Raw genomic sequence first — 23,371 nt, forward strand, 5'->3', positions numbered from 1 at the left:
ATATCTTTTGTACCCAAAGCAGGGCCTGGTACACAGGGGTCTCCCCCATATTTCTTGAATGAAATAATTCTCACAATTCAAGTAACATTCTCCCCAGTCTCATTCCCACCCACATAACACTTGGCATGGAGGCAGCTTTGAAACCTAAGAACACTATTTAATTTTGCACAAAATCAACTTGACATAATACATAACCAATGCTACGGCCCCACATTGCCAAAAAGCCCATCACCAAAAGAAAACCTCCCCAGGAGAAGGGTCCATCTATCCCCAGTACACCGACAGTGTCCCACACAGCCAGTTGCTGGGGTCGGGGAGAGGGGGGACGGGTCTCAAGTGAAGGAAACACCACCCTGGTCTGGGGGAGGGTCCACTTTTCTAGACCAAGAACTTCAGGCCACAGAGCAGCCACAGCGGCACATGGCCTTCTGGTGCCGGCCTTTATCCCCACCTGGCCCTGCCATGGCCTCCTTTGCCATGGCCTCCCGGACTCTTTGGATCTCATGGATGAGCAGGGAAAAAGCCTCCTCCACACCTTGGCGTGTCTTGGCTGAGGTCTCCACAAAAGGGGCCCCCCAGCTCTTTGCGAGGGCTGCAGCAGCAGCACGAGCATCTCCGGTGGTGGTCACAAGGTCACACTTGTTGCCCACAAGGACGAGGGGCTGGGTGTGGTGCGGGCCCCAGGTGGCCCGCATCTGCTGCAGCTGGGCTAGAGATGAAGGGTCATCAAGGGCGAAGACACCCAGCACACCATCCCCAATCGCCACACACTGGTCACGCAGGGCCCGATGAGTGGCCTGCCCTGCCGTGTCCAGCACATTCAGAATGCAGCCTCCGTGGTCCAGGGCCATCTCCTTCCAGTAGGAATCCTGGATGGTGGGGTCGTGGTCTTCCACGAAGCACTGGTGGTTCAGCTGGATGGTCAGCGCACTCTTTCCCACGCCACTTGCGCCCACTACCACGGCCTTGTACTCCGGCAGCTGCTTGCCAACACCCCTGGAGGGTGCCCGAGCCCTGTGGCTCTGCTCCTGGGAGCTAGGGTTCCAGGTGCCCAGGCCCAGATCAATCATGCTAGGCTTTGTTGGCAGCGCCATGGCCCCAAGTGGGCAGCTCAGGGAAGAGATGTGGACAGCAGGCCCTGCAGGTGGAAAGAGAAGAAAGACAATGGGGGTGGGGGGTTGGGAGGTTAGGTGAGACCATTTAGAGGCAAGGGGACAGCCGGGTGTCATCGAATCAACATTTATTGAGCGCCTAGTGTGTGCTAATCACCTAATATACTATATACATTATTTATGTTGTTTATTCTCTCTCACTTCCTTTTACAACATAAACGCTGTGAGATTTTAAAAAGAGCTTAATTAATTTATATACCGTAAAGTTAACCTAGCTAAAGTGTACAATTCAATGTTTTTTAGTACATTCCCAGAGTTGTGTGACCGTCGCCATAGTCTAATTTTAGAACATTTCCAGTCACCCGGAAAAGACACCCCCTGCCCATTAGCAGCCCCTCCCCATTCCGGAGGGAGGGCAGGGATTTCGTCGGTTTTGGGGTTTTGGTTTCGGATTGTGTCGCCATTGGATCCCAGCCTGGCACATTGCTAGTCAGTTTGTGCCGAGCAACATTCCTGCCCCCAGGAGTTTACGTTTTAAAAGATGGAGACAATAAACCAAATAGGTAAGCAAATGATGAGGTCTGTTAGCCATTGTCATTGGAATTTAGTCTTTATTACTTATTCAACATACAGCTGTTGAGAACCTACTGTGGGGCAAGGACAAAGAGGTGGGGAAAAAACAGATTAAGAAACCCCCGGCCCTCATGAACGTGACATTCTAGTCAGGAAGACAGACAACAACAAAGATAAATCAGTAAAAAATGTTCCAGCAATAGGTGATAAGCAGGCAGAAGGTGCTTGGTTAATGTTAGGTATTTCTATTATAATTTAATTTTCATTAATTAATTCGAGGACCTTCCTGCGTGCCAGGCATTGTGATGGGTGCAGGGATGGGGGGTGGGGTGGGGGGCAGGGATATGGCTGAGAACAAAATAAAGTCCCTGCCCTTGGGAGGGTTAGATTCTGAGTGAGAAAGAGACAATAAACAAGATAAGCAAGTAAATTACCATGTAGTTAGAAGAGGATGGGCACACAGCAGGTACTCAATTAGCGTTCAGTATTAATACTAAGTCACCATTAACCCATTCAATACACATCCTGGTCTTGGTTCGGTGTGTGGCCTCAGGAAATGCATCATAATGGCTGCGGCCCCAAGTGTCCCAGGAAGCCCTGGGACAGTGGCAGCTGGGGGGCAGGTGGTGGGTTTGAGGGATCCACGGGGGGTGGGGGTGGAGGGGGTGTTCTGTGGAGTTTGGGATCCGGGGGTCAGGGTTGGGGGGCTAGGTCCCAGGTGGGGATCCAGCTGTGGGGCCCTCAGCCCAGAGAGGATCCCTGAAAAGAGTTGTGGAATGTGCTCGCCCAAGAAGAAGGGGGCCATGATGAGATGTAAGCAGAGGACAGAGCTGAGGGGAGGGGGGCAGCGAGGAGGCCAGGGCAGTAGTGCGGGCCAGCAGTGGGGGATCAGGATGAGCAGGGTGGGATTCAGAGATGTTCCAAAGGCAGGCCTGACAGGATTTGCTGAGAGACTGGGAAAGGGACTGGGAAGAAGGGGAGGGAGTCCAGGCGACTGGAGAGGTGGGTGCCATCACCCGAGGCAGGGCATGGTGAGGGGGCCCTCGCTATAGGCGGGGGCGTCGCTGGGGCTGACACCGAAAGCACCGGACACTGGCAGCGGAGCGCCGGCCGACCTCCCAACACCTGGCACCTGGGGGGGCGCTAGGCCGACGCTGCCATGGCCGCTTCGTCAACAAGGAACCGTGAGGCTCCGGGAAGTGAGCCGCGGTGACGGGCCCGAGGTCTCACAGCCCATGGCGGGGCGGCACGGGAATATGGAAGCACCGCAGTGCCAAGTGCCAGTGGAGCACTGTCGGGGGCCCCTCCCCCATGCCCGTACCCCTTCCTTTGTGTCACCTTCCTGACCTGAGGGGAGCGGGGGGTGCCCCCTCCAAGCGCAGTCCCACCCCCTTCAGGGCTGGCCCGGGCCCCGTACACGTGTACCCTAAGCCCGGGCGGCTGGCCAGCGTGGGGCTGGGAGGGGGAACCCCCAGTTTCACCCCAAAGCCGTGACCCCGTGCTCGGCCTGGACCTCCCCGCTCAGCTCCCTGCTCCCCGCTCGGCGCCCACACCCTCATCCAGGCCCGTCCTCACAAAGGCGGCCCGGGGTTGCTGGCCCCTAAGGATGGGAGGCGACAGGGGAGGGTCCCCGACACCCGACCTCGGCCATACCCCCACAGCCCTAAGTGGAAGGACTTCCCAGGTCGGTGCCAGGGGGCCTGGCAGACCGGCTCACCTGTGTCCCGGGAAGGCCGGTGGCGCTGGGACCCGAACCCTCTGCTGCTCTGACAGGACTGACAGGGAAGGAGATGCTGGTCCCAGCGGGGGGGGGGGGGGGGGGGGGGGGATATGGGGCGGGCGGGGGGGATGGGCGGGGAAGGGAGTGCGCATGCGCAGCCATTGCCCTCGGGCCCCGGGGTGAGTGCTGGGTCACTGCCCGCCAGGCGAGTGTGCGCAAAGGAGGTCTTCTTGGGGGGGCGCTGTGAGCACCGACCTCCGCTGTATGCCCTGTGCATCCCGCTGCACCTCTTCCTTACCTTATCCCCATCTGGGACGTGATTTCGTGTTTTTACTGCGTGGGGGGTGTGTCAGATTTTTGACCTGAATGTCCAGACTTTGCCAAATGTTTTGTGAGGGCCTGAGGCCCTGGAGCTTGTGTTGCCTCAAGTGGGCTTTTTGGTAGCATGGGAGAGAGTTGCGTCCGGTCCTGGAGGGAGAGAGTTGCAGAGGAGGGGTTATTTTGTAAAGGCAGAAAGAACCTGATTTGAGGTGGATGTGTTCCAAGCTACATTTCTTAGACTCCCTTGCAGCTATGGCACTCATGTGACACAATTCTGATCGATGAAATGTAAGCAGGAGTTGTGGGGTGGGGGCAACCACAATGCTCCTTCAAAGAGGATGACCGAGCTGACCCTTCCCCTTTCCCATTCTCCTCTTCTTGATTGGGTGGGGCTCTGGTGGTCATCTTGGGGTCACAGGGTGGCCATGAAGAAAAGTCCAGGAAACCTCAGCCCAGACTCCTTTAAGTTGCCGAAGCAATTCTCATTATGTGGGAGAAATAAAACCCTAAAATTATCCCACAATTCCCCATCCTTGGTCAGTGGTAGACACTCCTCCCAGGAAGCTACCCATGACCACCAAATCCAAGTATGTTAAACCTGGACCCCCCACCCCCCAATCAAGACAAAGACAGATGGGGAGACTGAGGCCTAAGTAAGACACTTCATGATAGTTTTCTTGCCTTTCCAGCCCAGGGTGTAGCTGGGACTGGCTGTGAGGCTCCTATTTCTAAGGCAGGAGCTCATTTTCTCACAGAGTCCCACCATTTAATCTCTTATGGAGCCAGTCGAGCTGCTTGCTCTATTTCCAGTTAGTTTTTGGATGAGCAGGGGGATAACCTGATAAAGACCCACACCCTCATTCCTTCATTACTCATCAGTCCTGTTGGCCAGGAGGGTGGGCTTCTTTACTCACTCAAGATTAAAAGCTTTCTCCAAGTTTTGTAATAGCTTGTACTTTATTACATATGCAACCCCACCATACCTGCCAGTTGATCCCCCTTCCCTCCAAAGTATCATCTTTATATCAGCCCCCTCTTGGGGTCACTGAGCTGCTCCCCTTGCCTTCTGGGGCAGAGTAGATGGAGTCCCTTGAGCAGGCGGTGGGAGATCTATAATCGATCACAGTCCTCTTACAAATATATACACTTAAATCAGCACCCTGGGGGAGTTGTAAAGGGTCTTCAGGATGGGATGGAGTGAGGCTACCCCTCATCAAAGGTATAGCTTGGAATGAACTAAGGCTGGTCTATCTTGGGTCTCAGAAGGTGAAGAAGAGGAGCACTCTGGGATTTAGTGTGAGTGGGGCATGTTCTCCCCAGACTTGATCTGGTGGGCGATGTTCTTCACAGCTAGGAGAGCCTGAGGAGGAGGCAAGAGAGGGGATTTAAGAGTGAGCACCCCTCTACGTCAGCCAGGAGGCTGCCCCCACTCCAGCCCTCAACCGCCGTCTCTTGGCCTATCCCACATGCAGAAGGGTCTCCATTTGCCCCTTATGCAACAACAAAAGGTGGGGGGGAGTGTGAGTGTGCACACATTAGAGGGTCTGCCCAGGGCCCACCTCGTGGTGAACATAGGCTTGACAGTGGTAACACCAGGTAGACAGGTCGGTGTAGCTGAGTACCAGCGGGTGTCCCGAGCCTTCATGGTGTTGGAGCATATGGGCATTGATGTAACGACTGCAGTAGACCTGAGGTTGGGGAGTGAGCATTGGGTGGGGAATCAGCACCCACCTGTGGTTTGCTCCTGGGCCAACCTCCACCCTATCCCTTTCCTCGGCTGCATACCTGGTAGCAAGACAGACACACCCAGTTCTCCTGGAGTGCTCCACAGTCCTGACAAGGTTGGGTCACATCCAGGCCTGCTTCAGGTATGGGGCATACTGCCACCAAATGGGGACACCAGGGCAGTGGTGTTACAGCATAAAACATGGCCTGGGGGTGGGTGAAACTGAGTAAGGTAGGGACTCCACCTCCCCATTATATGTTCCTATAGCCCATGCTCCTACGTGGAGGCACAAACGGGCATGAGAAGGAAGCCACTGTTCTAGCCTCTCCCAGAGCTCACTTGGTCAGTGTCAGCATGGTATCCAGTGACCTGCATCAGTACTGACTCATTCATGTCCTGACCTCCAGCTGCCTCTCCTAGTAGCTCCTCCTCTTCTGGGGGTTCCTATACACACAGAGATAAGAGATGTATCCAGGAGGCCTGATTCTTGTCCCTTCTTCCCCCTACCTGGGTGTGGTGGGCCTTACCTGTGCCTTGTCTAGTTCCAAGGTCCTGAGATTTCCGGTCAGCTTACTGGGGGATATCTGGGTTGTGGCTCCTTGCATGGGTGACACTGGAGGAGTCTGATTGTCAGCGCATGAGGCTGGAGGGCTTTGGATCAGCTCAGCTCCCCCCACAGCCTCCTCTGAGGTGCTCTGGTCCGGTGTGGCATCCCCTGTGGCTGCCTCTGAGGTGGCCTGGTTCAGCACAGCAGCTCCGCCCATGGCTGTCTCTGATGACTGGTCCTGAGTGAACTCCATCACAGCTGTCTCTGACGTAGTCTGGCCTGGAGTGGACTCTTTCACAGATGTTGCTGAGGTGGCCTTCCCCGTGCCTGCCTCCAGAATGTTCCCTTCTGGCATGGTCATCCCCTTGGCTGACCCAGGACTGGCTGGCTGGGGTGCCTCCTTGGTGATCAACTTAGAACTGGAGGGTCCCTCTTTATCTTTGACCTCTGGAACCATGGAAGGGAGATCCTTGAGTGTGGGTGCTATCCCTTTTCCCGCCTCTAATCCCTGTCCTCCCCTGAGCCCCCAAAGCCTGCAGTTCCCCTCACCCACTCACTTGTAACCCGCAAGCTGCACCAGTATCTGCGATGGACTTGGATGGTCTCGGTGATCGAGGCCAGGGCCCCTGACAGTGGGGGCCGCAGCAGGGTCAGCAGGGGTGGTGGGTCCCCAAGGAGGGAGTGGGTGCAGGCGGCCATGGACTCCGAGATGGATGTCAGGTTATAACCACCCTTTGTTAAGGAAAAGAGGAGGGAAAGGTATGATGGGGGGGTCAGGGAATTTGGGAGATGAGATGTCCTGCCTCCCAATCTCCCCTTGGGGTCCTGCAAGTCTGGAGGGTAGGTACTGGGGACAAGTAAGTAGAACCCACATCTGTCAGATGGACAGCACCCACTGTGTGATGTGGTCGTTGAGGGAGATAGAATTGTGACGTAAAGTGCAAGATAATAATAACCACAAGAATGACAGTACTGATGGCAACATTAGTAAGCGCTGACGTTCATTAAGTGCTTGCTGTGTGCTAGACCCTATTCTAAGCACTGAATCCTCACAACCACATGTGCTCAATCGGTGCAGGAACCTGCCTTCACAGTATGGGAACCCCTGGCCCCACCCACACAGAAGGCCCTGCCCTGCCCTGGTACAGGAACAACTGGTCTTTCTCTCTACATGAATCTCTATCCTGACCTGGTATGGGAACCCCCTTTTCTCACAATCTATAGGAACCCCAGTCTCTGCTCTTTTTCCAGATAAAGAAACTGCGGCTCAGAGTGGTTAGATGACTTGCCTGAGGTCTTAAAAGCTGGTAAGAGGCAGCACTGAGGTTGGAACCTGGGCTACCTGAGGAAAGAGTCCACCACCCTGCTCCACCACAGGCAGGCCTGGGCACACGGTGGGACATCTTACCAGCCAATTAATCTCTCTGTGACTTATTGTCCTCATCTGTGAAGGAGTACAAATGACAGCACAGAAGGTTGCTGAGTGTGTTAAACAAATGTACCAACAACGCATAACCATAAGAAGCCACAGCTCTTGTACAGGGCTTACTATGTGCCAGGCACCCCTCCACGATTAGCCAGCCACACCTTACAGACAAGGAAACTGAGGCACAGGGGGCGGGGGCACTGAGTACTTTACAAAAGGCAGTGAATTTCCTTTGTCTCAGGATTTTGTTGGAGGTAGTTCAAATAGAGGTAAAAAGCAAAGACTCTGGAGCCAGGCTGCCTGGGTTCAAGGCCTGGCTCTGCCATTATTAAATGTGTGACCTCCGGCTAGTCACCACAGCTCTCTGTATCTCAGTTTCCCTGATCTTGAGAGAGGAAAATGATGAGGTCAGTAGACCTTACCTCACAAGGCTGCTTTGTTAAGTAAATGCATTAATAATGCACGTAAAGTGCCAAGAAGAGTGTCTTGCACATAGTGAGTGCTCAATTAAAGCTGCTAATGCTGGTGTTATTACTAATGCCCAGTGTGTGCCCACAACCCCAGGTGGGGACACCCAAGTCTTCCCGACCACCCTCCCACCGCAGGAAGAGGGACCGAGACAGCTACCTCTAGGATAAGGATAATGCGGCCATTGGCCAGGCCCATCAGCAGGTGGGTGAGGTGGGCATAGCCCTCAGGCGACACCTGGCAGCTTCCCAGTGGGTCCCCCCGGGCAGCATCGAAGCCAGCTGAGACCAGCACCAGTTCCGGGTTAAACTGAGGCAGGGAGAGAAGAGACACGTGAGCATGAGGGTGGGGGCATGGGGAGGCAGCAGTTCAGGGAGACCCAGAGACACAGACAAGGACAAACGAAGACATGGCAATGCAAGTCAGAGAGATGGAGATATGGGACCTGGAGCCTGGGAGACACAAGACCAGAGCCCTGAAAATAGGGAGGGGAGGACACGGAGACACAAGAGAGATTCAGAGATGTGGACACATCAGACACAGATTTAGAAACCCGAGATACAGAGATATGGAGATGTGAGAAACGGACGGGGTCATGAGGCGGAGTTGTGAGGTGTAGAGACTCATGTCAAGAGACAGTGACATGGGACTTCCCTGGTGGCGCAGTGGTTAAGAATCCGCCTGCCAATGCAGGAGACACGGGTTTGAGCCCTGGCCCGGGAAGATCCCACATGCCACGGAGCAACTAAGCCTGTGTGCCACAACTACTGAGCCTGCGCTCTGGAGCCCGCGAGCCACAACTACTGAAGCCCGTGTGCCTAGAGCCCATGCTCCACAACAAGAGAAGCCACCACAATGAGAAGCCCGCACACCACAACGAAGAGTCGCCCCTGCTCACCACAACTAGAGAAAGCCCCCACACAACGAAGACCCAACGCAGCCAAAAATAAATATAAATACATAAATTTTAAAAAAAGAGACGGTGACATGAGACGGAGAGATATGTCCTCACAGACACACCCAAGGGTGAGACCAAGAGGCACACACTCCCCTCCCTGGGTCAAACATGGGACGTATGGGCACAACACAGGGTTTTATACACACAGTGCCAAAGAGAGGTGCACACGTTTCCATCACAGAAGATGACAACACAAGTGCCACACACAGAAGATGGTCACATACAGTCACATACACCCACACACAATCAGACAGTCTCACACAGACCAGACTATACATGGTACTTGTCACGCACGCACACAGTTTCTCAGAGGGAACAGTAATCCACAGCTACCCCTGCACAAACACAATCATACACATGCCACCACCACAGTCACAATAGTCACATGTGCTGTTGCACCACCCACAGGAGGTGGTCACTTGCACATGGTCACACATACACTATTTCATAGAGTTACACACACACAGAGATAGTCACAGCCAACTGTGCACAGACACATACACATCTGAACACGCATGTCTGCACAGAGGTCACAGAGATGGCGCTCACGTTCATCCACCCTCAGAGTTAGTCATGTACACATGATTTGCCACACATACACAGAGTTTACACATGAAGGAGGCAGTTACCTACAGCCACTCACACAGAGTCAGGGAAATGTATATAGGCCATAGGAAAGAGAGATGACTGTCACACACAGCCTTCCACATGCAGAAAGTCACACACTGGCTGTCACAGAGAGAGCAATGTGCAGTGACGTACAATATCACACCCATCATACAGAGCAGCGGTAGTTCCCTGTGCAGTTTCACACCTGCTTGAACCCCTCCCCACCTGGCACGTGCAGTTCCACAGAGATGGCAGTCACATGGGGCCACCATCACACACAGATACGCACTAGTGATGGTATACACACAGGACAGGTACACAGCCAGGCACACCCCCAGGCAAGACCACCCCCACACACTCCCAAGTCCTCACAGTTACACACAGAAGGCAGTCACATACAGCCACTGCACAAACATACCCAAAGGCCATCAGAGTCACATCCCTTCCCCCAAAGCCATTACAGCAGCCACGCACAGGTCCTCTCACAGGATCAGTCACTGAGACGTCGGACACATGCACGCCTGCTGCCACCCACAGAGTCTTGTCACATGCATCCTAAATCGTACCTCATAGGCAATGGGAAGCACCAGACGATGCCACGCAACCAGGTAGTCGGCGTCACCCAAGCGGGGCCCATTCCAGGCCACGTTGACAGTGAAGCCCGTGCCTGCAGCCTGACCTATCTGGCTGCTGGCACCCTCGTCCCCCATAGGAAAGAAGGTGCCATGATCATAGCGGTGCAGAGAAATGTACAGCACGCTGCAGGAACACGGTGGGAAGGAGGGATGTGCCTGGTCAGCGAGGCACCCATGAGGCATGGCCCGCCCACCTCCCTGACCACACCCCACCCCCTGCCCCAGCCCCTCACCTGGGATCCTCCTCAAATATGTGCTGAGTTCCATTACCATGATGGACGTCCCAGTCCACGATCAGGATCCTGAGGAGGGAAGGGACAGCTTCTCAGTTACCCGGGGACACATTCCCCCTGAGGGAGGGCAGGGACTAGACCCCTGGAGTCTGTATGCAGGGGCATTTATTGCAGATGGGAGGACCCTGGGTCCCTGGGGAAAGCACTGGGTGGCAGGCTTGTAGGTCCTATCAGAGTCCTAAGGGCTTCACTGTGGGCCTGAACAAGTGCTCAGGGCCAGATCCCGGGCCTTGTGTGGGTAAATGCCAGGGGCTAGATCCTGGGTCTTTTGGAGGAAGCACCAGAGGCCGGACCCTGGGTTCTGTTGGGATAGTTATCAGGGGCCAGAAATTCTGGGGAAGGGGACCCTGGATTCTGTTTATAAGCACCTGGGTGCCACAATCTGGGGATCCTATCTGGGTAAGATCTGAGAGGCTAGATCCTTGGTCCCTTTCTGGAAGTGCTGGGCAATTGGACCCTTGGGGTGGTTCGGGGTAACTCTGGGAGCTGCACTACGGGGCCTACTGTGTCAGCACCAGGCGGTGGGGGCAGGGAGCCCTCACCGCAGCGCACGCCCACTGATGGCCTGGGCATGGCGAGCAGCCACAGCCACAGAGTTGAAAAAGCAGAAACCGCAAGCAGCATCCCGCTCTGCATGGTGGCCAGGGGGACGCACCACAGCAATGCCATTCAAAACCTGGGGGAGGGGCAGGGAACAAAGATTAGACCACCCACCCTCCCCGCTTTCCCTTCCCTTTCCTCTCCTCTCCTCTTCCGTCTCTCCTGTCCCTCTACTATTCCACCAGCTGCTAAGGGCCCCCAAGCCCGTAGCCCCCATCCCGCTGGGTGCACTTCCCCAGGAGCCAGGCCTCTGGTAAGCTGGGATCTCCTCCCATTGCATGCCCCCTTTCCTCAGGCCTGGCCCACCTCTCAGAGCCGCCTCTTTCCCCACCCTCCACCCCCAGGACTTCCTCTCCTGGAGCCCAAGGTCCCCTCCCCAAAGTGCAGGCACCTCTCCCGCCAGCACAGCCTCCACCAGGCGGCAGGCGGCGCCAGCAGCCAGCTGCGCACAGGTGAAGGTGCTGGGGCAGATGTATATGGAGTCATAGTTGGCGCCCTCGCGGTGCAGCTCCCGGGTCTTCATCTTCTCCGTGGCCCGCAGACGATCCACGTGCTCAGCACTGGAGGCACAGAGGGGGCACTCAAGGGGACAGCCAGGTAACTCTGTCCCCTCCATGTTCTCTCCTGTGTCTCACAGAAGCTCCACGTAACAGGGGCAAGCCCAGGCTCCAGCCCCCACGGTGGCTTGCGTGCTCTGAGGCCCCATCCCAAGCCGGCCACAGGGGTCTGACCTGTGGCAGGCGAGCAGCTCAGCATCCGTGGCTGGACGTGCGGGCAGGGCGAGACAGCGCCCAGCAAGACCCAGCTCCTCCAGGTGGTACATGATACGCTTGATCCGCTGAGGCATCTCGGGGTGGTGGCTAGGAGTTGGGGAATCGGAGGCAGGGCTTAGTGTGCTTTAAGTGGGGGGGTCCCTCCCCTCCTCCCACTTAGCCCGGCTCTCTGACTGCATACTTGTCCCACAAGTTGTAGTGATCCATCATCTGTTGGTCATAGACCAGCCCTGTGCGAGCCTGCAGCACCGGCCACGTCAGGATTGGGAGCTCAGGGGGCTGCCACGGTCCCTCCTCCTCCTTCTCCTCCACATTGTCCCCCTCCACAGTGTCCTCCTCCAGGGTCTCAGCTGCATGGGGAGGCCACATTCACCCTACTCCTACTCCCCCACCCTGGATCCCCTTAATACTCTGGAACTCAATTTACCCAAACCTAAAAAGGGGTGAGAGGCCTGAAACCAGGGCCCACTGAGAGAGGGCCTGACCCTCCCCCACCAAGGCGGTGAGGAAAGTCAGAGTGGGGTCTGGAAGAGTCTCCTCCCACAGCTCATTCCCTGCCCAACCCCCCACCCAGCGCACTCCCCGCCAACTACCTGATCTCATAAAGACCTCCCAGAAGGGCTCAAGGGCTTCCAGAGCACAGGAGATCGAAGCCTGGGCACTGGAGGGCAAGGGAGAGGAAAATGTGACCAACTGGCCCCTGAGTGGGCAATGAGGGGCCTACTTCTCCCCTCCTCCACCTGGGCTCACCTCGGGCAAGGGGCTCCAGGGAACTCCAGCACGGGGCAAGGGTCTCCCAGAAGGGTGTGGAGCGAGGCGCTGACGCCCTCAGCCAGGGAGCGGAGGTTGTAGCCACCCTGGGAGAAGGAGTTCACATGAGGGAGGGCAGGAAAGAACCCGATGTTACCAGAGAAGAGTAGGGTGCTGTCAAGCAACAGGGCATTTGAAGGCTGACTTCATTTCATGTGATGGACAGTATTATGGGGTGATTACTACTATTAAAATGCCCATTTTACATAAGGAAAGCAGAGGCACAGGGAAGCTGAGTGACTTAGGAGAGGTTGTCCAGCTAGTAAGTGGAATTGCTGGGACAGGACTGAAAGTTGTTCTTACGTCTTCCAGGATCCACGGGCTGAGAGACGAAGTGAGTCACTCACCTCCAGTGAGAGGATCAGCTTGCCTCCTGCCAGACCCATGAGCAGGTGGGTTAGCTGGGCGAACCCTGCCGGAGTGGCGGCCATCTCACCCTGGAGGGACGTGGAGGGTCAGCCCTGCTCCGTGCAGCCTCTTTCTGCCCTCCTGCCATCCCAGTGCACCTGCCTTACCTTGGGGTCCCCTTGGAGGGCATCAAATCCAGCAGCTACCAGGACCAGCTGGGGCTGGAACTGAAGAGGGAAGGAACTACATGAGGCCACCTGCCCTCACGGCCCTTCCCTCAACATCGCCTCTGCCCCAACACACCCCAGACCCCCAGGACCTCAAGGGAAACTGGCAGCAGGATGTGCAGGAAAGCGGCGATGTAGTCGGCATCTCGCATCCCCACCTGCAGACAGGGAGGCATGATGGGGACGTCCTGCCATCTGCCCTGAAGGGCAGGGGTGGGCAACATTGTGGGGGCAAAGGGTGGGTAGATACTGACCTGGTTCCAAGGCACATTGATGGTGTATCCCTGGCCTTGGCCAAAACCTGTGGTGGACCAGTTGGAGGCTGTAAGGTGGGGCCAGAACCGACCCTGCTCGTAGCGGTGGATGGAGAAATAGAGGACGCTAGAGGCAGAGAAAGAAAAGAGGTGGGGGTTGAGGAGTCGGTCCCTCTAGAAACCCCCAACCCACAGCTACCACAGTTGACCCAACCATTCATTCATTCTCTCACTAATTTCCCCATGAATTCTTTGATTCATACATTCATTCATTCTTCCATTCAGCTGCCAGCTTATTCATCCTCTCATCCATTAATTCTTCCATTTATTTATCCATTACCTCACTCACTCATTCATTTGCTCTCTTACTGAAATTGCTCCATCAGCAAACACTGCTGCCCCTCTCAATGCCCACCCAGTTCTAGCTCTGAGACCCTGAGAGTTATCAAGCCTATCCCACCCCCTAGGGCTCCTGACCCCGTGGGGGACTCTAGATCATGCCTGCCCACCCACCAGCCCCTGTGACCAAGATAGTGACAGCAGGACAAACCCTGTGACACTGGAGGCCCAGAGAGGCATGAGGCTCTTAGTTGGCCAGAGCCAGCTAAGGCTGAAAAGAATGCCAGGCGAGGCTAGGGAGCTTAGTATTTTCCCTGAAGGAAGTGGGGAAACTCAGGGCCTAGGGGTTAGGAGGGGTGGGACTTGGTTCTGTATGTGGTGCTGGAGTGGGGATGCTGGCTGGGGCTCCATGAGGCCAGTGAGGGGGCAATTCCTTGTCTCCAATACCTTACAGGCTACCCCTACTATTTCTTCTATTTTCTAGGTGAGAAACTGAGCACTCAGAGCAGTGAGGGGGGCTGACACAGAATAGATACTGAAAAGACACAATGGTATATGTTCTGATAGTAAGCCAAGTAGGAGGGCTTGATTCTGACTGAAGTGATCAAAATGAAGATCTCTCATCCATCCTTCCATCCATCTGTTCATCTACCCCTTGCCTTGTTCCAGAAAGGACTTAAGGCAGCATTTTTTTTCCTTTTTCAGAGAAATGCAAGAAATAGTGGTAAGCAATAAATCTAGACAAACTTAACAGTCACATTTTAATAAATGTTGATAATATAGTTGTGAAATTAAATGCAATTGGTATACAAGGATTTTTGGAATTGGGGGATAAAGACCATGTGAAAGCTCTGGTCTTGAGTAGATGGGGGATGATTGTTTTACTTTTGACTCTAACAGATAAACATACAGTAGAACATAAATATTATCATCGGGAAAGATAGGAATAAAGAAAAGATTTGAAGAAAGTTCACCCCACAAGAGAGCCACCAAAGTCAACAAACAGAAGAACTAACACCCAAGGAAATTAAGTTTATAAAGCAAATAGAAGGAGATTTTAAAATAAGTTCAACTGACTTCCAGTAAAAGAATGGTGGACTGATAGCACAGGTTTACCTCCTCATTCTCCTACAATCCTAGTCAAAAGATAGTAAAGGAATTTTAAACAAGTATCAACCCAGGAAGACAGAGAGTGGGAGAAAGGATGTCAGACAATTAGAGACTTCAACAAATCTCTGGAAAGTAGTCTGAGGCTCCAGGGGCCCCAGCAGGCCCTCTCCCATGCTGAACAGGTTGGGACGTCACCCAAGACAATCTGAGGTTTCCCTTCTGGAGAAGTCAAGCACAGATGCAGGTCAATGCTCACAAAATCAATTCTGAATAGCCAATTCACTGAATAACCAACTCACTAAATTTACTTGTTCCTTTTAACTACTAAGCTTTAGTTTACTAAATGAATTCTTGTTAATTTTCTTAGGCATAATAACAAGAATTCCTTAAGATCATTAATCATTCTTTTTTGTTTTAAAAGTGCATTGGAGGCAATAGCTGTGTTATTTTGTGGATATATGACTATATGCATAGATATGAAGAATTATGAATATATTCAATGCATTATTCTTTATGAATAAGAATGTATAAATGAAAAAAATCTATCCATGACCTTCAATCTCCCAGCTCCCCATCTCTCAATCTCTTAACTCCATCAGGAGGGTACTGGCTGGAGACAAATTGGATAGCCCTTAAAATACTATTATGAAGACAAGGAAAACAACTAAACTAAAGCTTAGTAGAGCATAAACAGAGAGGAAGAAAGTGCTCTTGAAGCTTAAAAGAAGGAATGGAAGGTAAAGTTGAGGAAATCTCCTAGGACACTGAGCAAAAGGAAAAAAAGAGACAGAAGACATGAGATAAAAAATGAGACATAGAGGATCAACCCAGGAAGTCTAACATCTGACTAACAGAGAGACCAGAGAGGATACAGTAGAAGAAATCATCAACAATCTAATAGAAAAAAACTTCTGAGGATTTAAGAAAGGCATGAGTCTTCAGATGTAAAATATCTACCACTGGTAAGCAGAATGAGGGGCAGGGTGAAAATTCAGACCGCCAGGGATAATGAGAAGAACCTAAAACCTTCCAGAGAGGAAAATATATTGGAAAGGAATGAAAATCAGACTAACATCTAGATATCTGTCAGCAACACTGAATGGTGGAAAATAATAAAGCAATGTCTGGAGAACAACCAACCTAGATTAGATAATGGGCCACAGGAGCTCAGGAACCATGGGAAAAAGTGGAATTTATGCAGTCAATTCAATAAAAGGCTGGATAAAACAACTATTTAGTAGTGTCCCCTACTGACAAGGATGGGCTCAATCACTTTCTGCAGGAAGGGTAAGGTGGTTCTCTTTCTGGAGGCAAGTCTGGCACTAGATTCTAGACTTTCAAGCACAGTGACCCTCTGATGAATTGGAAATTCATCCTACAGATATACTCAGAGGAGTATAAAATTATATATTTACCAGACTATTCACTGTAGAATTATCTGTATAGCAAAGACTGGGAAGACCTATAAACGTCCTGGGGTTAAATGACCAAAGGTATAGCCATACAGTGGAACACTATACAGCTCTTACAAAGAACGAGATGCTTTTCAGAGGCACTAACATGGAGGCACACACCATGCTGTTAAACGCAAGAAGCAACTTGTTGAAGAAAATGTGGTAGTATGTTAATAATAATAATGATAATGATGAATATTCATACATCTACAGGAAAAATTCTGTAACTATCAACAGTTACTTTTGAGGTGAAAGGAATTACAGGAGACTCACTGCTTTAGACATTTCGATATTTAATTTTTTGTTTGTTTTTTGGCCATGCCATGTGGTTTACAGGATCGCAGTTCCCCGACCAGGGATTGAACCCTGGCAGAGGCAGTTAAAGCCTGGAATCCTAACCACTAGGATACCAAGGAACTAACTCCCTTTAATTTTTTAAAGAAATAAAATTTGCAGTATTGTCATAATCGGAAAACATAAAGTAGTAATTTGAGATTCACTCCAGCTGCAGGATAAATTGGTGAATGAGATCTCCAAACATTTGTGGGCTCAAATCTCATCTCTTCAACTTCTTCTATGACCTCTTAACCTGTAAGCCTCAGTTCCCTGATATGTAAAATGGGGAACCCAACAATCCCTGCCTCAGACTGAAATTAAGAGACAGCAGACACGCAGAGGGCAGTACCGAGCCTGTTGCCAGGGCAGGCCCAACAAATGTGAATGCTTCCCCTTCCCTCCTGGGGCCCTTCTGGCTGCGCCTGTAAAAGTGGTGGGTGGCTGGGAGTCTAGCATCTAGGGTGGTACTCCGGGCATACCTGGGGTCTTGGTCAAAGGTGAACTGTGTTCCTTGACCATGGTGCACATCCCAATCCACGATAAGGACCCTGTGAGTGGGAGATAGGGGGGCACTATGTAAGAAGATCAAGGAGCATCTGGGGGAAGTGCCTAGACCAAGATACCCAACCCTGCACCACCCTCATTACACCCGCCCTGCTGCTTGCTGCTGACCTCTGAATGTCATGTTTCTGTTGAGCATAGCGGGCAGCCACAGCCACGTGGTTGAACATGCAATAACCGTCCATAAGACTGTGCTGGGCATGGTGTCCAGGAGGCCTGGGAAGGGCAGGGAAGGCCACTGATTGATGGTGGTGAGGGGTCCTCCTCTTCAGAGATGGACTCTTCCCTGCTCTCTAATCCTGGACCACCAACTCCCCCAGTGCCGATGCCTGCACATCTGCCAGGAACTGAGTAATTGGGTCCCTCAGACCCTCACCCCCAGTCTACTCTTCTCTCTCTAAAGGAAATTTGATAATGCTCATTAAAATTATCAATGCATACACCCTCATACCAAGTCATTCTGCTCCTGGGGACTTAGTCCACAACCTATATAACAAAAAGGGTGAAATAACATGTTTATAAATGGATGATATTTGGTGCAGCATTTTTTGGAAACAGCAAATGACTGGAGAGAACCAAAATGCCCAGTGGTGGCAGGCAGGTTAACTTACTGTGCATTTGTATAATGGCGTTCTACATGGGTTTAGGCTATACACTGTTAAGAGAAAAGCTTTCCAAAATATATAAGTGAAAAATGCGTGATACAGGGAGTGTGTAGAGTGCTACCATAATTTGTGGCTAAAAAAGGGGAGGTAGGAGAAAAGCTACATCTTCTGCATTTCATCACTTCTGGGATGCCAATGATGAGAAGACGTACTGTGATTTTACATGCCAATAACAAAGCAGAAAATGCTGCCAAAGGAATTCTGAGATACCATTGTTTACAAGATGCATCTGGATTTCAAGATGTTTCAAATATGAAAAAAACATACATCTTAGAATCAACAAAATATAGTATTTATTCCATGAATGGCACAGACTATTTCTGTGAGGACACAAGAGTCGTTGGTAACAGTGACTGCCTCCAGGAGAGGAAGCAGGTGTCTGGAGACAGGGGTGGGGAGGACTTTTACTTGTACCTGACTCCCAACCTTTTTTAACATTTGATTCTTGAACCATGTGAATATACTTCCCATACCATTACCTTTTACATTTGAGAAAGGAATTTTTTGTAAAGTAAAAAAGCCTTATGCTTGTGGGTCCTACCTGATTATCGCCATGCCATTCCGGATCTCAGCCCCCAGGACTGCATCCACCAGCCTGAGGACGGAGCCTGAGGCCAGGCAGGCGCAGGTGTATGAGTTCTGGAGAGACAGTGGGGAGCCAGAGAGGGAGTGAGGGAGACAGCAGCCCTGTCCCTGCAGCTGCCCCCCTCCAAGGTGGGGTGGATGTGGGGATGGGGGACCCTGGGATTGCCACCACCCTCTGCCCTCACAGTTCTCATCCATACCGGATGCAGATAAACTGAGTCATAGGTATCTGCTAGGACACGGAGCTCCCCCTCATTCATGTACTGGGTCGTCTCCATCAGATCAATGTATTCTAGACTGGGTACATAGATGGGGGATGGGATTCAAGGGCCCGCCTCCCTCCCTGGCCCTGAACCAGGGCCCTATCCCCTTCCCAGCTGAGTCCTCCATGCACCAAACCCCTGGACAAGTCAGGCCTCCTCAATTGTCAATCCGGGCAATAGCTGGGATGTAGGATACCTTCCCTGCTTCTTCCCCAGCCTGCCTCATTTCCAGTAACAACCTTCGCCCTCTGCTCTGGCCACATCAAATCCTACCTGCAGGTCTTTGGCCAGACAGTTCCAGCTGTCTGCATCTCCCTTTCCTCAGCCTTCTGCTTCATGGGACTCATTCTTTTTCTCCTCTTAAAGCTCAGCTCAGATACCCCCTCTGCCACACTAACTTTCCTTGAGCCATACCACATCAGGCCTCTTACTCTGGGTTACTTCAGCCCCCTGGGGGAGCCCCCTGATCACTCTGTCCACATATCCATCATCTGTCTACACATCAGATTATAATAACAAAAAGAGCTCATCAGGGACTGATGATATGTCAGGCACCATTCTAAGCACCTGACACATATCAAGCTCTCCTGAGGAGCTCACATTTACTAGCCCCCAAGTTATAGGCGATGACACTAAGATTCAGAGAGCTCAGTGACTTGCCCAAGACCACAGAGCCCATGACATTCCTTCCCAAAGCATCTGGTCTGCCCTGGTTGGCCCAGGGCAGCCTCCTCCCCAACCCCACAAGGATCCCAACCCTTCACCTGTGAACCAACATCAGCTCCTCCTTTTCGGCAAATCGGGCCTGGGAAGACACGAGGAATAAAGGGCTGAGGCTCTGGCTATCCCACCAGCTGCTGCCCTCTGCCCAGGATGTCGGCTGGGGGACTCACCTGAAAGGACACACAGCGATCCAGGAGGCCCTCCTGGATCAGCTGCTCCTTGATGGCATGGAGCCGCTCAGGGCCTTCAGGGAAGCTGGGTTGACAGAGATACAAATGCAGATATAGATATAGATATATATGACACTGGTGAGCACCACATCTGCTTCTGCACATCTTCCCCATCTGCCCTTCCATAGCTGCTGACACATGAAACTTTGGAGTCATCCCTGTCACCTGCTGGTCTCCGTTCTCATGATATATGCAGAGCCTGGCCCTCTCCTATCACCCCCACTGCTGCTACCATAACCTCTCGCCTGGGCTATTGCACTCAGCTGACCTCCCAGCTTCTGCCCTTGCTCCCCCAACAGTCCTTTCTCTGCACAGCAGCCCAGACACTGGTTAAAACTCAAGTCAGGTCACGTCCCTCCTCTACTCAAAAACTTCTCCTGGCTCCCAGCTCACTCAGGGTAAAAGCCAAAGTCCTCCCCATGCCCCAGAAGGCCTTTGACGACCTGCCCCATCCCCTCTTTGACCGCTATCTTCTACTGCTCTCCCCCTCACTCACTCTGCTTCTACACTGGGCTCCTCCCTGTTCCTCAATCAAACCAAGTACGTTTCCGCTAGCTCTTCTTCCTGCCCAGGACAATCTTCTCCCAGATGTCTCCATAGCTCACTCCCTCACCTCCTTCAGATCCCTGCTCAGATAGTAAGGCCTTCCTTGATCATCGTATTTAAAACTGAAGAGTCCCCTCCACTGCACTTTCTGCTATTCTCCTTCCCGCTTCAGTGTTTCTCCACAGCACTTCTCTTTCTAACACACATTATCACTCGCTTTTTGCTTGTTTACTCTCTGTAAACAAGCAAAAATGTAATCCTCTAAAATGTAATCTCCACAAAGGCAGGAGTTTTGTTTGTTTTGTGTACTGCCTGTCTTGTTTGTTTTGTGTACCTCAGGAGATGGTAGATATGTATTCAATAATGAAGTCTTTTGCCATCCTGAGTCTTCCACTGGGATAGGGGAGATAGATACTAAGCTAGTAAACACATAAGTATAATAATGGACAAACAATGGCATGGTCTAGGAATATCTTGATGCTCAGGTGTGGGGGAAGGGGAGTGGCTAGGCAAAGCCCTCTCCGAGGATCTCCTTGAGATGTGAATGTTAACTAGGAGATGAGAAGGTGGAAATGAATCTCTGGAAAAGGGATTGGCCAGGGTAAAGGCCTGAGATGAGACAGTGCCTGGCATGTTGGAAGAACAGCAAGGGGATCAGTGTGTGTGAAGTGAAGCGAAGCAAATGAGGGGGAGGATTGGCTGACAAGGTCACCATTGTGATATGGAGACAGATCACATGGAACCTTAGAGGCCAGGATGAAGAATTTGAACTTTACCTTCAGGGCAACACCATGACCTTGAAGGACCTTAAGAGAGAGAATATCATCTCGTACATATGTTTTAGGCTGTTGTGTGAAGAACAGGCAGCAGGGGTGAGGGTGGAAACAGGGAGGCCTCTGCAAGTCTAGGTGAGTGATGATGGTGATGGCAGTGGAGGCGGTGAGGAGAGGTCTGATACTGAATACATCTCGAACATAGAGCCAAAAGAATTTGCTGAAGGATTGTAATGTGTGACTGAATGGGAAGTGTAATTCTTCCATTTCAGCACAAACATCCCTTCTTCAAGGAATCCTTCTGGGAACCCTGGATGCTAGTCTAGGGTCCTCTACTAAACACTCTTGAAAGCTCTGGTCTTAGGTCCTCCTTCATTAAACACCTCACACTGCTGATGGCGGTTTAGTGACCTGCTCTCCTACTCACCTGTCAGCTCCCTGTCTGTCTTGTCTGACACATTTGTATCACCATCTCTGGCACACAGAAGGCACTCAATTAATGTTTGTTGGCTAAATGAAAACAACCCATTCAAGCCTGAGCCCCATCTCCCTAAATCATCTGCTTCCAGTCTCTAGGCTAGAGTAAGACAAGATTCGTTCTTCTAATGGGCTCTAAGTGTATGTCTTAGTATGGCTTGGGTATGGCCTGGAGGAGCCAGCCTCACCTGTCATCCCAGAGGCAGTGGAATTCATTTAGCTGCTCATCGAACACCAAGCCAGTGCCAGACAGTGTCCTGGCCTCCCGGTTCAGATCCTGCAAGGAAAAAAAAATGGGAGAGACTAATGCATTGAGGGCCTGAGTCAGAAGGATCATCCCACACTGTCCAGGATGGAGAAGCTCAGGGTTTTGATTGTCACAGGAGGTTAAATTGCGGCCAGGCCCCTCTCACCAGCCCTTGCAGCCCCACGACTAGGTCTTGCTCAGCTGCTTGACTAAGCTTCTTCATTCTGCCTTTCTTCTTTACCTCCGCTAGATTGGGGCTGGAGCGGAGTACGGCAACCTTTTTAACACCTCGCTTCTGCCAAACAGAGAGAAGGGTCAGAGTCCAACGCACGCCCGCTGCTCCCCCTCCCCCTCATCAGGGCAGGTCTGGGGCCTCACCGAGGTGACGCTGGAGTCGTGCGGGGGGGAATGGGGATTGTGCCTACTCCTTCGCTGTCTGGTTGTGGTGGAATCCTGGCCGGTGGAGGTCATGGCTGGGGAGACTTCACCCCTGACGCGTTTCTGGGGGGTGGGGTGGAGGTGACTCTGAAGGGGCCCAATGCCCTGAAAACCCTACATCCTAGCCCTTCCCAGGCCCCGCCCCCTATGCTAGTCTCTATCCCTTTTGCTATCTATTCCCCACCACCTTCTAAACTCTGCCTCTCAAGGCTCTCTCCCTCCAGCAGGATGTCCATTCTACCTGGTCCCGCCCATTCCACTAGGCTCCACCCCTTTAACACTATTCTTTCTCCTTTCAAAGTCTTGCCCTTTCACAGAGCAATTAGCCCCCAGGCTCAGTGCGTTCTAGAGCTTGCGCTTTCCAGCTAATCACCGCCCCTTCCGCTCTATCAAGCCCCATTCCCAGACCCTTTCATTCCTCAAAGCCTCGCCCAGACCCCACCCCTTCGCAAACCTGCCCATTCCAGCCAATCTCCCGGGATAATCACCCACTCTTTCACTCAGCCAGACCCAGCCAGGGCCCCGACTCCACCCTTAACGATCCACTTAACTCCACCCTTTATCGGGCCCGACCTGCACCCTCCACTTGGCTAGATCCCGCCCCTAACGTTTCAACAAGCCCAGCTCCTCAAGAGACTGCCCATTTCCGTCCACCAGAAAGACCGCCCCAACGCCTACCCAGGCCCAATCCCTAACGCTGCACCAAGCCCCTTCAGCCAGTTCCGAGCCACCTCCCGCTAGCCCCTCCCCCTTCTCGCCCCCGCTGTCGACGCGGGCGCATCCCCTTTCTCAAACTCCGCCTTTGGCTTACGCCTCAAAATTCCCCGAGCCCCCTCTTTTCCGTTGGGCCGGGGCTCTCTACAGCCCGCCCCAATCCCTCCCACACTGGGGATCTTGCCGCAAGGCCGCGCCCCTAGTGCGGGCCACACCTCCCGCGAACTCACAAACTGCGGGTCTGCGTGGAGCTGGCAATGCAGGCCGTGCTGCGCCTGTATGAAGAGCGCGCCAGCGGCTGGAGGATGTGCTCGGGGTCAAACTCGCCCCTCCCCCAACCACCGCCACTGTCGTCCTAGCGGCCATGGCCGCCGTCCCTCCGTCCCTGTCCAGTTACCTTAGGAGCCCTCCGGACCGGCGCCAACTGTACCGTGCGATTAACTCGAGAGTGCAAGCAAGCAAGCAGGGCCTTTAGGAAGGGGCGTCTTCTCTCCTCCCAGTGGCTTCCCG

At 52.6% G+C, this 23,371-nt stretch overlaps 2 protein-coding genes across 10 annotated transcripts; both read right to left on the minus strand.

Annotated features, from left to right (window-relative positions):
- Positions 1-136: 136 nt before the first annotated feature.
- On the minus strand, positions 137-3,784 carry ERAS (ES cell expressed Ras). Of its 2 annotated transcripts, none has more exons than XM_059051438.2 (2): positions 3,704-3,784; positions 137-1,138 (listed from the first exon to the last, which is right to left on the minus strand). In XM_059051438.2, exon 2 carries the CDS (start codon positions 1,092-1,094, stop codon positions 393-395), a length of 702 nt encoding a protein of 233 aa, XP_058907421.1. In that variant the 5' UTR covers positions 1,095-1,138; positions 3,704-3,784; the 3' UTR covers positions 137-392. The 2 variants fall into 2 exon arrangements, with proteins under 2 accessions (XP_058907421.1, XP_066879954.1); XM_067023853.1 differs by lacking the exon at positions 3,704-3,784 and adding an exon at positions 3,403-3,426 and having other exon boundaries at positions 315-1,138.
- Positions 3,660-23,371, minus strand: HDAC6 (histone deacetylase 6). Of its 8 annotated transcripts, none has more exons than XM_059051407.2 (29): positions 23,259-23,371; positions 22,088-22,210; positions 21,876-22,004; positions 21,651-21,739; positions 19,607-19,691; positions 19,478-19,518; positions 18,651-18,747; positions 18,407-18,504; positions 17,312-17,416; positions 17,119-17,187; positions 13,401-13,527; positions 13,239-13,304; positions 13,087-13,146; positions 12,919-13,008; positions 12,512-12,618; positions 12,355-12,422; positions 11,943-12,111; positions 11,720-11,848; positions 11,380-11,548; positions 10,931-11,064; positions 10,329-10,397; positions 10,027-10,219; positions 8,053-8,202; positions 6,557-6,731; positions 5,980-6,446; positions 5,792-5,896; positions 5,512-5,658; positions 5,286-5,414; positions 4,665-5,086 (listed from the first exon to the last, which is right to left on the minus strand). In XM_059051407.2, the coding sequence occupies exons 2-29, from the start codon at positions 22,178-22,180 to the stop codon at positions 5,018-5,020; spliced, it is 3,429 nt and encodes a 1,142-aa protein (XP_058907390.1). In that variant the 5' UTR covers positions 22,181-22,210; positions 23,259-23,371; the 3' UTR covers positions 4,665-5,017. The 8 variants fall into 8 exon arrangements, with proteins under 8 accessions (XP_066879950.1, XP_058907390.1, XP_058907389.1 ...); XM_059051406.2 differs by lacking the exon at positions 23,259-23,371 and adding an exon at positions 22,602-22,760; XM_067023847.1 differs by lacking the exon at positions 23,259-23,371 and adding an exon at positions 22,640-22,750.

Source organism: Kogia breviceps, chromosome X (assembly GCF_026419965.1).
Source record: "Kogia breviceps isolate mKogBre1 chromosome X, mKogBre1 haplotype 1, whole genome shotgun sequence".
NCBI classification, from domain to species: Eukaryota; Metazoa; Chordata; class Mammalia; order Artiodactyla; family Physeteridae; genus Kogia; species Kogia breviceps.

Coding starts and splice junctions, on each gene's coding strand:
- HDAC6 (XM_059051407.2), bottom strand. CDS start 22,180: ATGACCTCCACCGGCCAGGATTCCACCACAACCAGACAGCGAAGGAGT. Junction 12,423..12,511: donor CCTGGAGCCCCTTGCCCGAG/GTGAGCCCAGGT, acceptor CTTGCCCTCCAG/TGCCCAGGCTTCGATCTCCT. Junction 5,897..5,979: donor TGGAACTAGACAAGGCACAG/GTAAGGCCCACC, acceptor CTGTGTGTATAG/GAACCCCCAGAAGAGGAGGA.
- ERAS (XM_059051438.2), bottom strand. CDS start 1,094: ATGGCGCTGCCAACAAAGCCTAGCATGATTGATCTGGGCCTGGGCACC.